Raw genomic sequence first — 13,132 nt, forward strand, 5'->3', positions numbered from 1 at the left:
GTGTAGCTTTGCGCCTTTCCTGGAACTCACTCTGTAGACCGGGCTGGCCTCGAACTCACAGAGATCCGCCTGCCTCTGCCTCCCGAGTGCTGGGATTAAAGGTGTGCGCCACCACCGCCCGGCAGAATAAATAATTTTTAAAAAGACAGAAAGAGAGCCGGGTGGTGATGGCACACGCCTTTAATCCCAGCGCTCAGGAGACAGAGGCAGGTGAATCTCTGTGAGTTTGAGGCCAGCCTGGTCTACAGAGAGAGAGTTCCAGGACAGCCAGGACTACACAGAGAAACCCAGTCTCAAAAAACAAACAAACAAACAAACAAACAAAAAGACTAAAGGTCCATCCAATGCAAGGATAAAACTCTTGCCCAGTCTCCTAGGGCTTGGATTGGATCGCCATCAATGGGGGGGGGGCAGAAAAAGAGCAATATATGTGCACACAGTAAAATATTGAAATACAGATACTGTCAGGACACAGTCCAAGAATGGAGCTGTGTGAGAAGAATCCTGAGTGCTTGTGAGAAATCTCTAAGAAGCCAAGACAAGAGTCTTGTGACCTCAGTTTATTAAAAACACAGAATTGTTCTTGGACAATGCTTTCATGGCCCTCCCAGGCATAGTGGGTAGTTTGCTTCAGATCAGTCCTCACAACTGGCTATAGACATTTGTTTATTATGTATGCCTCTATGGAAAAACATGGTTTGCCACGTGTGGCTTGTCTGGCGACTCCTCTTAAGAGTATAAACTGTCCGATGCTCTGAATAAAGTTGGCTCTTGCAGACTTTAGTCTGCCTCATTTATCGGCTCCATTCTCCCAGGTCTACCATCTCTAGATTTTTTTTTCACCAAGACAGGGTTTCTCTGTGTGGCCCTGGCTGGTCTGGAACTCACTCTGTAGACCAGGCTGGCCTTGAACTCACAGAGCTCCGCTTGCCTCTGCTTCCTAAGTGCTGGGATTAAAGGTGAGCGCCACCATGCCCAGCTATCTTTTTGAATGCATTAGTAAATGTGTAAACTACCAGTCAGAATATATGTGGATAATAACAATACCATTGATTTCTCCCAAACGGGCCAGAATTTGGTGGTCAGGAGGATCATCATATCATTATTTATCATTTTATTTATGGGGGCAAGCCTGCTAAGGCACACGTGTGGAGGTCAGAGGACATCTCGAGACAGAGGACAGCTCTCTCCTTCCACCATGTGGGTCCCAGGGGTGAAAGTCGGGACATCAGGCTTGGCTGCAATCAGTTTTCACCACTGAGCCATCTTACCCGCTTGAACCCCCAATTTTATGAAGGCCATTTAGGGGTGCAGCTCAGTGATCCGGTAGTAAGCAGGTGTGAGGAGCTCGGTTTCATCTCAGCAGCGATAATTAATCAACAAAGCCTCTTATGGAGGCAATTGCCTGTGCCCTCAGCCCTCGGGAGGCAGGTGCAGGAGGACCAGAAACGTTCAGTGATACATGAGACCCGGTGCCAAAAACCTAGCCAATAAGTTAAATTTAAAAATTATATGTGGCCGGGCACTGTGGCGTACCCTTTAATCCCAGCACTCGGGAGGTGGAGGAGAGCAGACCTCTGAGAGTTCAAAGCCTGCCCAGTCCACCTCTACATAGCAAATTCCAGGACAGTCGGAGCTAGAGAGACCCTGTCTCAAAAATTAAATGCAATTTAAAGTAAGTTAATAGAAAAGAAAGGTTTCTTTGCACGCACATGTTAGGGCCACAGGTGAATATGAGGTGTCTTCATCAATGGCTTAATTTTTTTTATTATGTGTATGGGGTGTTTTGCTGCATGTCTATCAATGTTCCTCCTTTGCATGTGGTGCCTTTGGAGGCCAGAAGAGGGCGCCAGATCCCTTGGAGTTGGAGCTACACACAGTTGTGAGCCTGAAAAAGTTGGTGCTGGGAATCGAACCTAGGTCCCAGGGAAGAACAGCCAGTGTCGTTTTTGTTTTTGTTTGTTTGTTTGTTTTGTTTTGTTGAGACAGGGTTTCTCTGTGTAGTTTTGAAGCCTGTCCTAGATTTCACTCTATAGACCTCCTGAGTGCTGGGCTTAAAGGCGGGCACCACCAACAGCTGGCCTACCCGGTGTTCTTAACCACCAAGCCATCTTTCAAGCCTCCACCTTATTTTTTGAGAAAAGAGTTTCACTATGCCCGGCGTTTACAATGGCTGCTGGGGATCCAAACTCGGGTTCCATTCTCCAAGTATAGCCTCGATATTTCTCCAGTTCTGACACAGACACTCCCCTTGGATGGATGGATGCTGCAGTCTGGACGGCAGTGGGTCACCACCCCCACCATCCCCCAGACCCGATGCCTCTGAAGTCCTGTGTCTACGCTCCCCTCCCCCAGGATCTGTTTCCTCAGTTCTGCTGTCACCCAGACCCCCACACACTGTCCCCCACGGGTGTTCTCACCTCAGGGGGGGCCCACAGTTGACCAGAGAGATAGTCCTGCTGATGTAGGTCTCAGAGGGCAGTTCACGGATCACTGGGTTCTCGTGGAATCGCTCCACTCGCTGCTGGAAGCTGACAGGAGAGGGGGCAATGGGCACAGCAGAGGGCATGTGCTGCTGGTCAGAGCCTCGTGCCAGACACAGGGGCTCTACCACTGAGCCACACCCCAGCCCCTCACTGGGGGATTCTAGGCAGGGGCTCTACCACTGAGCCACACCCCAGCCCCTCACTGGGGATTCTAGGCAGGGCTCTACCACTGAGCCACACCCCAGCCCCTCACTGGGGGATTCTAGGCAGGGGCTCTACCACTGAGCCACACCCCACCCCTCACTGGGGGATTCTAGGCAGGGGCTCTACCACTGAGCCACACCCCACCCCTCACTGGGGGATTCTAGGCAGGGGCTCTACCACTGAGCCACACCCCCAGCCCCTCACTGGAGGATTCTAGGCAGGGGCTCTACCACTGAGCCACACCCCAGCCCCTCACTGGGGGATTCTAGGCAGGGGCTCTACCACTGAGCCACACCCCAGCCCCTCACTGGGGGATTCTAGGCAGGGGCTCTACCACTGAGCCACACTCCAGCCCCTCATTGGAAGTGTCTATGCAAGTCTTCTACTGCTGAGCCACACCTCCAGGCTTACAATTGTCTTTCTTTTCTTTTTAAAGATTAATTTTATCTTTAATTATGCATATGCGTATGTCTCTGTGCACATGCATGCTGGTGCCTGGGGAGACCATGGACATGGGATCCCCCTGGAGCTGGAGGTACAGACAGTTGTGAGCCATCTCACATGGGTCCTGGGACTGAACTCAAGTCCTCCCGTGCACACTTTGAAGCAGCCATCTCTCTGCCGTTCATCCTGACGGTCTCAGTGTGAACCAGACCCTGATGGCCAGCCCGCACAGACCCCACTGGCCCTCACCTCTGCAGGAACTCTGGCCGCCCCCACAGACCCATCTTCCCCCCACTGCCCTCACCTCTGCAGGAACTCCGGCCGCCCCCACAGACCCGTCTTCCCCCCACTGCCCTCACCTCTGCAGGAACTCCGCCAGCCCGCCCAGACAGCAGTGTGCCATTCTCTCCACGAACTCCTGACTGATGTGGGGCGCTCTCTCTGTGTGCTCTTCCAGCAGCTGTGTGCACCAGGAGGAGGAAAAGGTTCACGGTGATTGTGGGGGTTCAGTCCCCCTTCCTCCCCTCCCATGCCCCAGGCTATCCCCTTCCTCCTCCTACCTCACAAACATCTTGGGCCAGGTTGCTGGGCCTGTAGTCCATGCTGGCCCACTTTTCCTCATCTTCCTGCAGCACTCGGAGAAGGGCTGCGCGGGTCTGAGCCTGCGACAGGGGGATGGACCAGCAGGAGTCAGGTGCAGCCTGGGACCTTGGGTCTCTCACCTGAGCAGCTTCACCAAGAATTTCTGGGCTCAACCCACAAACTCCGTGGTCAAGGAGATGCTTGGAAGCTCCCCCACCTCCTCCTTCCCGCCTGCTGTCTAGGACTGAATATTAAAACCGTGTGATGTGGTGTGGAGTTTTTTAAAGATATATAAGGCAGATGTTGGTGGCGCACACCTTTAATCGCAGCACTCGGAAGGCAAAGGCAGGCGGATCTCTGTGAGTTCGAGGTTCGAGGCCAGCCTGGTCTAGAGTTCCAGGACAGCCAGGGGCTACACAGAAACCCTGCCAGAGAGAGAGAGAGAGAGAGAGAGAGAGAGAGAGAGAGAGAGAGAGAGAGATTTGATAAATTTATATTTGCTTTTTATGTGTGTATTATGTGTTTATATGTGTGTGTATGTGTATGTGTATGTGTATGTGGTGTGTGTATGTGTTTATGTGTGTGTGTGTATGAGGTGTGTGTGTATGAGGTGTGTGTGTATGTGGTGTGTGTATGTGGTGCATATGTTTGTGTGTGTGTATGTGGTGTGTGTGTATGTGTGTGTGTGTGTGTGTGTGTGTGTGTGTGTGTGTGTGTATGTGCGAATGTAAGTGCCCACAGAAGCCAGAAGAAGGTGTCAGATTCCTAGAGCTGGAATTACAGGTGGCCATGCACTGGCTGATAAGGACGCTAGAAACTGAACTTGAGTTTCACTTAGCTGCTTAGCCATCTCCAGCTCCAACACCATATGTGTGTGTGTGTGTGTGTGTGTGTGTGTGTGTGTGTGTGTGTGGAGATGTACACACACATATATACAAGCACACACCCATATTTGTGGGTTTTTTTTTTTTCCAAACAAGGTTTCTCTGTGTAGCCCTGGCTGTCCTGAAACTCTGTAGACCAGGCTGGCCTCAAACTCAGAGATCTGTGTGCCTCTGCCCCACAAATGCTGGAATTGAAGGGGTGAGCTACCACGTCTGACTATACCTTGTATTTTTAAACTTTAACAGCCAAGGGGGTTAAGCGGTGTACATGTCACCGTTTGAGGGAGGTAAGGCTTTGCTACTGGGTCCTGCCGAACGACTGGTTTAAAATGCTCCTATTGTACTGGGAAAGGAACCCAGTGGGACGGCCTTGACCTCACACGGACAAGGCTCTGGGTTCATGACACCGTACACAGAAAGACACACCTAAGAGTCCTGAATTCTGATTCAAGAATGCCAAAGGGTAAATGATAGGTGTTTAGCTCAGTGGTGGAGCCCCTGCCTAGAATCCCCCAGTGAGGGGCTGGGGTGTGGCTCAGTGGTGGAGCCCCTGCCTAGAATCCCCCAGTGAGGGGCTGGGGTGTGGCTCAGTGGTGGAGCCCCTGCCTAGAATCCCCCAGTGAGGGGCTGGGGTGTGGCTCAGTGGTAGAGCCCCTGCCTAGAATCCCCCAGTGAGGGGCTGGGGTGTGGCTCAGTGGTAGAGCCCCTGCCTAGAATCCCCCAGTGAGGGACTGGGGTGTGTGGCTCAGTGGTAGAGCCCCTGCCTAGAATCCCCCAGTGAGGGGCTGGGGTGTGGCTCAGTGGTAGAGCCCCTGCCTAGAATCCCCCAGTGAGGGGCTGGGAGTGTGGCTCAGTAGTAGAGCACTTTCAAAAGGCCCCTGTTCCATCTCAGCAATGTGGGAGGGCAAAACAAAAGAACTCTGGAGGTTTGCCTCTCTGGTTCCCTAGTGCTTCCATTCAATGAGTGAGTGTAGCTTTACATTTGACTCCAGCAGACCCATCCTTAACCACTTGTTTTTGTTTTGTTTTGTGATTTTGAGACAGAATCCCACTATGCAGCCCTGGCTGGCCTGGAACTCCCTCTGTAGCCCAGGCTGGCCTGAATTCATCCGCCTGCCTCTGCTTCCTGAGGGCTGGGATTAAAGGAGTGCGCCACCAGACTGGTCATTCACTGCTTTCTCTTCTCAGATGTGGAAGCGTGTTGCCCGGATGCTGACGCAGCTGGGCTGCTGTGAGCATCGGGGCCTTGCGGTGAGACTCTGGAACTGGGGTCTGAACCTAGCGAACCTTTGTGTGTTGGGGGTACACTTGGGAGGTGACATGAAATGTAGAAATGGTCAGGCAGTAATTTCAACGCTGGGAGTTTGAGGCTCTGTGTCAAAAGAAAAAAAATTAAGAATAAAGAGAAAAAGAGATGGGGAAGGAAGGGAAAAGGGGAGGAAAGAGGAAGGAAAATGGAAGAGAGGAAGGTTTGCTTTGGATGTCTATGTCAAAAGACTTTGGACAGAACTCAGGTCTCCACAGGGAAAGGGAAGTGGAAACAGTGAGCGGGGGAGGGGAGCTTGCCAAGCCCCCCTGTGACCGCCAGAGTCCCCTCCCCACCCCAAGTGGCCAAGTACCTTCACATCTGTGACACATTCATCTTCCAAACCACTCAGGGTGCCAGCGGACAGAAGGGGCCCCAGCTCCCCATTCTCCAAGGTGACCACGTCTACCAGGCCCAGGATCTCCCTGGGATGGGGAAGTAAGAGACAGAAAGGCCCGTGAGAGGTGGGGCTGGGCCCCGGGGCCCCTCCACGTGTCCCCACAGCCTCGGTGTCGCGACCCTGGGCCACTCCCTTCCTCTCCTCTCTCAAAGGAAGTGTTTAGAATTATGTTTCCCTTGGCTCCAGCACTCTGAGTCAGCTCTCCTGATGGATGGTGTCCGGGCAAGACTGAGCTGTCAAGTTCAGGCTTGATGAGCGAGCGAGCGGATTGGAGCTTCGCGGGGACAGAGGCTCCCTTGGGCTTCTACCCTTAGGAGCTTTGCCTCACCTGGGGGGCATGGGGGGCGGGGGGAGGGGCTTTCCAATCCAGCTCCTTTCAGGCCGTTCTGTATCATCATCATCATCATCATCGTCCACCCCGCACCTCCCATCACCCAACCTCACAAGATTTTTCCTTGTGGGATCTGCTTGGTCAGAAATGCCATCTTCCTCTGATTCAGACTTAGCCTGTGTCTTATCGCTTCAAAGAGCTTTCCGGACCCATATCCTGCCTCCACCTGTCACGGGTCGTCTGAGACCTCACTGACATCAATTCTAGTGGCTACCAGCTCCAGCCTTCCTACTATTTTGATGACAGTGTTCTGACCTTTTAGATATTTTTAGGGACTGTGTAGCCCGGGCTAGCCTGGAACTCACTATATATAGCCCAGGCTCACTTTGAACTCCTGATCCTCCTGCCTCTGCCTCCCAGTTGCTTGAGAGTACAAATTTGTGTGACTACACCGAGCACCACGGTCCTGATTTTGCTACATCCGTTCCTTCTCTGACGTGTGATTTAGAGGTGGCTAACTTATTTCCTCTCAGAGAAGGCATGATGCCCAACCCAGTGAGTTATCTCCACATCATGCCCTCCAACCCCCCACAAGTATAGTCCATTTGGGGATTCAGAGGCTCACAAGATGTAAGACTCTAGAATTGGGAGGAAGGGCCTGTGGTGCTGAGCTATAACAGAACTCAACAGTGTGGGGACAGTCAGGGTCAACAGTGACCAAGTCCAATAATCCAAAGGGAGTGGAACACAGGTTTAGGCTCCCTACCTCCAACATGCTAGGCTGGAAGAGTTATAAACCTACCAAGCCTTTTTAAAAAAAAAAATCCCAGTACTCAGGAGGCAGAGGCAGGTGGATCTCTGTGAGTTCAAGGCCAGCCTGGGCTACAGAGTGAGTTCCAGGACAGCCAAGGCTATGCAGAAAAACCCTGTCTCGGAAAAAAAAAAATTCAGGGGTTGGAGAGAGGGTTCAGCTGTGAAGAGCACTTGCTGCTCTTAGAGATGATCTGGGTCTGGTTCCCAGGACCCACAGTGGGCCGCTCACAATCGCCTGTCAGTCCAGCTCCCCCGATCCACCCCCACTTCCGGCTGCCATTAGCATCAATATATGCATACACGTGCATGTGCGTGTGTGTACACACACACAAATGAAGAGGAAATAAATCTTTTAAAAACATCTGTGTAGCTGGCTTGTCTCTCTAGATACTTGGAAGGTTGAGAGGGGAAATTGGAAGTTCAAGGCTTGCCTGATGTACAGAGTGAATTCAGATCCAACCTGGGGTACAGACTAAGACCCCGTCTCAACAAAAGATAAAAGGGGCTGAGGCAGATTGCTTGTCTAGAGTGTGAGAGCATGCAAGGCCAGGATTTAATTCCCAGAACAGAGAGACAGACAGAGAGAGACAGAGACAGAAGCTACTCTTTCCATTTGTTTGTTTATTTTGTTTTGTTTTGAGACCAGGTTTCCTTGTGTAGCCCTGGCTGCCCTGGAACTCGCTCTGTAGACCAGACTGACCTTGAACTAAGAAATCTGCCTGCTTCTGCTTCCCAAGTGCTGGGAGGAAAGGTATGTGCCACCACTGCCCAGCAAGAGAGCTACTTTTTTTAACTATTGCATGTATGCATGGTCAAAAGGGGCAGGCATGCCATGTGTGTGTGCAGGCCAGAAGACATCTTTGTGGGGTCTTTTCTCCTTCCACCCTAACATGGGTTCCAGGGTTCCACCTCACATAACCAGGCTTGCATGGCAAGTCTCTTTACCCCTGAGACATCTCACTGGTCCTTTACAACTTTATCTTATTGAGACAGGGTCTTTCTATGTAGTCCTGGCTGTCCTAGCGCTCACCACGTAGACTAGGCTGTTCTGAAACTCACAGAGATCCACCTGCCTCTACCTCCCTAGCGTCAGGAATACAGGCGTGGGGTATCACACCCCGCTGCCTTCTGGAATTCTCTCAGACCGAGGGTCAGTGGGACAGAGGTTCACAATGCTAAACTCCTGGGACTGGAAGGGTGGACAGCTGGTACTGTTCATGTTATGAACAGTTCACCATTTCCCAGAAGGTCCACAGCACTCAGCGGCTAGCCTGCTGTGGATTAAACGGCGCTGAGAACTCAGAAGGAGAACACGCAATGGTGTTTGTTCTAGGCCTGGAAGGACTGCAGTGCTAGGACTTGAAGTCTCCAAGAGGCAAGTCACAAGCGTAGGATGTTACTATGCACAGTGCTAAAGCCCTGGGGGACGATGGGCTCAAAAAGAAGGAATGGAAAGGGCCCGTCTGAGGACCCCCAGGCCATTGGCGCTGAGTTTACTGAGGTCCTGGGACTGGAACAACCCACAAAGCTGGTATAGGAGGTGGTCCCACATTTGCCAGGGTCTAGTGAGTCACGGTGTAGTACTCACACCCACCACTAGGGACAGCTACTTAGCCTCAACTAAGGAACTCCTCAGATCAGTCTGTGGGGGAGTGTCTTGATAGTTAACGGACACAGGAGGGTGCAGCCCACTGTGGGCGGCCCCCTTCTCTAGGCAGGTGGTCCTGAGCTCTACAAAGAAGCTAGCTGAGATGCCTGCCTGCCTGCCTGCCTGCCTGTCAGCTGCATTCCTCCGTGGTTTCTGCTGCACTTCCTTGGCTGTGAGTTCCTTGGGTCCTAGGTGCTTCTCTGTGTGTTGAACAGGTAGCCAGCCTGCCTTCAAGTTCCTGCTTGAGTTCCTGCCCTGATGTCTCAAAGGGGGGGGGACAGTGAGGACTGTGGCCTGTAAGTTGAATGAGTCCTTTCCTCCCATACGTTGCTTTTTTTGGTCAGAGTGGTTTTTTGTTTTTGCTTTTTAATCACAACAAAAAGGATGAAAGAATAAGGAGGCAGAGGAGGAGGATCAGAAGGTGAGCGTGGCAAGGAGTCAGTACTGCAGCCAACGAAATGTACCTGAGGCTTGATTATTGTTATGGGGGAGGGGGAGAAGAGGAGGAGGAGCCATGGCGCGGAGGTTAAGAGCGCTTGCTGGAATTTTTGAAAAGGACCTGTTTGATTTCCAGCACCCACATTGGGAACTTATACCCGCCTGTTACTCCAGCTCCATACAGTGCCCTTTTCTGGTTTCTTTCAGGCACCCGCATGCCTGTGAACTTACATGTGCACAGATAGGCATGCATGTAAATAAAAAGAAAAAGAAAAAAAAAAAGCTGGGTGGGGCGGTGCTCGCTTTAATCCCAGCTCTCAGGAGACAGAGGCAAGCGGATCTCTGAGTTCAAGGCCAGACTGGTTTACAGAGCCGGACCCTGTCTCAAAAAAAAAAAAAAGCTACATGAGACCCTACCCCCTAAATCCAAGACCTCAAACAAGGTGTCTGGGGTAACGCGCACGGCCCGGGGCGCCCCAGGCTCACCTGGGGTACACCTGATGGTGCCAGTGCAGCAGGGCGTAGCGATCGGCCAGCGGGAGCCTGCGGCGCGCGGCCGCCCCGAGCCACTCGGCCAGCGCCTCGTGGTAGCCGCGCAGGTAGACGGCGCCGGCGCGCAGCCCCGCGGGGTAGGCGGGCGCCAGGCGGCCGCGCACCGCGGCCACGTCCTCCAGCAGGCGCGCGCGCAGCGCCTCCAGCTGCCCCGCCAGCGCCCCGCGCGCGCCCGGCGCCGCCGCCTCCTCCAGCCGCTCCCGCGCCGCGCGCGCCACCGCCTCGGCCCAGCGCGCGCGCAGCTTGCGGGCCGCCGCGGGGCCGCGCCGCGCGTCCGCCGCCTCCTCCTGCTGCAGCACGCGGCCCAGCTGCGCCACCGCGCCCGCGCCCGGCCCCGGGGCCGCCAGCGCCTCGCGCACCAGCGCCCAGAGCTCGCGCTGCAGCGCCTCGTACAGCAGCGCCACGTCCCGCGCGCGCCGCCCCGCGCCCGCCTCGGCCTCCGCCGGCGCCTCCGCCTCCAGCTCCAGGATGTGCTCGTCCGCCCGCGCCAGCTCGCGCTTCTGGATCAGGCCCAGGATCTCCAGCACTGTGGAAGGGGTTCGGGGGAGAGAGGGGGGTGTTAGGAAGCGGGGCGGGTGCCCCCAGGACCCGCAAAATGAGAGTGGGGGGATGAGGGGAGAGTCAGGGAGCGGGGCACCCAAAATGAGAGGGGGCGGGGATACGGAGAGGGTGTCAGGGCTGGGGACTGGACCACTAGTTCCCCCCAAATGAGAGCGTGAGTGTGGTTGTCAACCTTGGTGACACTCGCCCTTAACATCAGCAATTGCACTCAAGAGTGCTTAGCAGCCTGAGCCGGGTGGTGGCGGTGGCGCACGCCTTTCTTCCCAGCACTCGGGAGGCAGAGCCAGGAGGATTTCTGTGAGTTCCAGGAGATGGCTCCGTGGGCAAAGGTGCCTGCTGCCAAGTTTGACGACCTGAGTTCCATCCTCAGGACCCACACCGTACAGCTGATGACTGCAAATTGTTCTCTGTCCTCCGCGGGGTGGGGGTGGGGGTGGGGTAGGGGGTGGGGTGCCTCGCGGCACTGCCTATAATCCCAGCACTGGGGAAGTGAATGCACAAGGATCAAAGGTCTCAGGGTTGGAGGGGGATCCGATCCTTCTTCTGGCCTCCTTAGCACACATAGTGCACGGAAATACATGCAAAGCATATACACATAATAAGTTAATTTAAAAAAGAGTTCAGTTTGAGGCCATTTCTGAGGTACATGAGTCTCTGTCTCAAAAAATAAATAAATAAAAATAAAAAGGAGTCAGTAATGAGTCCTCAGAAAGGACCAAAAGGAGGGAAGGAATTGGGGAAGCAGCGATTGGGAAGGAAGATGGAAGACTTGGGGCCAGGAGCTTTGGAGAGGAACCTGCCCGCGGGTGGTGTGGTCTCTCATCTGCCATCCTCGCACTTGGGAGGCTGAGGTGGGAGGAGTGCCCTTGGGTTCCAGGCTATCCCGGGCTATCCTGAGCTCCAGGCGAGGCTGAGCGGCACAGAGAGGAATATAAGGAGGAAGGAAGCAGGAGATGAGAGAGTTTGGGAGCGGCTGGAGAAGGGGACAGCTAGAGAAAGCGGTGAAGGATGGATGGATGTTCAGGTACAAGAAGGTCAGGGAAAGGAAAAACACCGGGTTTGTAGGAAGGGGCTGGGACGGGGGGGGGGGGGGGGTTGTGCGGGTGAGAGATGTGTTCAGAGCCAGGTAAGTAATTGATGGAGATAGCCGTAGGAGGGGGCAAGGGGCAGGCTGGGCAGGCTGGGCAGGTTGTGGAGAGCAGAAAAGGGTCTTTGGGGTAGAATGGCTGTGAGGGTAAGGCCACGCTCTACACAGGAGGGACCCACGGCAGAAAGGGGAGTCATAGGTTTGAGAGGCCTGAAGTAGAGGCCAAGGGGGAGGAGGGTCCCGTTGGCCAAGAGTTACCCTCAACACCTCCCCCCCCTCCGCTTCCTCCCTGGCAGAGAAGCTATTTCCTGAGCAGCGCTATTTCTGCCCATCCGTTTCCAGAAGGCGGGGGCTCCAGTCACCCCCTCCTCACCTCTCTGCGCTGTGCTCCCCCAGTCCCCAGGGAGACGGGGCTGAAATAGCCTCTGTCCAGGATGTGGAGGGCATCAGAGGACAGAGGAGGCTCCGGGAAGGTCCCCTGACTCTGAAGCGTGAAGTGGGGGATGGGGCTGGACTAAGTAGGGTTGGCACAGGGCTGGGGGGGAACGGAGTTTGGGGGGCAGGGAAGAAGGCTGAGTGGGGTGGAGGGCATTTTAGCGTCGGAGTGAGCTTAGCATTGGGATTTGGAGTGAGCTTGGCATTGGGATTTGCCGACGGAACAAGAAAGCCAGGCCCGATGAGGCAGACATAACCCTATCTACTGGGGAGGCTGACGCCGAAGGGAACTGAAATTCAAGGCTAGCCTGGACTACTTTGCAGACCTTGTCTCAAAATTAGGAGGGGGAAAAAAAAGAGCCAAGTGTGGTGGCATACACCTGCAATCCCAGGACTCAGGAGGCAGAGGCAGGAGGATTGCCCTTGAGTTGGAGGCCAGCCTCATTCACACATTTCCAGGCCAGCCAGGGCTACATAGTGAGACCGTCTCAAAAACCATACAGTGGCTGGAGAGACCACTGGAAGAGCAGAGGACCCAGGTTCGGTTCCCAGGACCCACATGGTGGTTCACAACTCAAGGTCCAGGGGATCCAGTGCCCTCTTCTGGCCTCTGGGGGCACTGCACACACATGGTGCACATACATACATGCAGGCAAGCTCATAAAATAACAATAATAAAGGGAAAAAAAAAAACAAACGAAAGGGTAGAAAGCCATGGGTTCAATCCCCTGTCCATGAAAAAGGAAAGGAAAATAATTGAATTTGTCCATTTATATTTTTGGTTGTGAGCCTAGCCTTTAATGGTTGAGCTGTCTCTCCAGCCCTTATTCATTCATTATTATTGTTTGTAAGTGTGTATATGATGAGGGGGGGCACACACACCTGGGTGTGAGTATGGTCGGAGGGCAGCTTTGTGGGGTGGCTTCTTCCTTTCATCTTTCCCTGGGCTCTGGGTATGGAG

General features: G+C 53.9%; 1 protein-coding gene across 1 annotated transcript in view; it reads right to left on the reverse strand.

Moving 5' to 3' along the window:
* The window catches only part of Exoc3l2 (exocyst complex component 3 like 2), a 33,036-nt gene that overhangs the window by 11,306 nt on the left and 8,598 nt on the right, over window positions 1-13,132 (reverse strand). Inside the window, exons 3-7 of the mRNA XM_037201690.1 lie at window positions 10,023-10,614; window positions 6,220-6,331; window positions 3,695-3,796; window positions 3,494-3,594; window positions 2,421-2,531 (exon numbers count right to left, since the gene is read on the reverse strand). Of these exons, the coding sequence (XP_037057585.1) occupies window positions 2,421-2,531; window positions 3,494-3,594; window positions 3,695-3,796; window positions 6,220-6,331; window positions 10,023-10,614 (1,018 nt within the window). The remainder of the gene's footprint in view (window positions 1-2,420; window positions 2,532-3,493; window positions 3,595-3,694; window positions 3,797-6,219; window positions 6,332-10,022; window positions 10,615-13,132) is intronic.

Source organism: Peromyscus leucopus, chromosome 1 (genome assembly GCF_004664715.2).
Source record: "Peromyscus leucopus breed LL Stock chromosome 1, UCI_PerLeu_2.1, whole genome shotgun sequence".
NCBI classification, from domain to species: Eukaryota; Metazoa; Chordata; class Mammalia; order Rodentia; family Cricetidae; genus Peromyscus; species Peromyscus leucopus.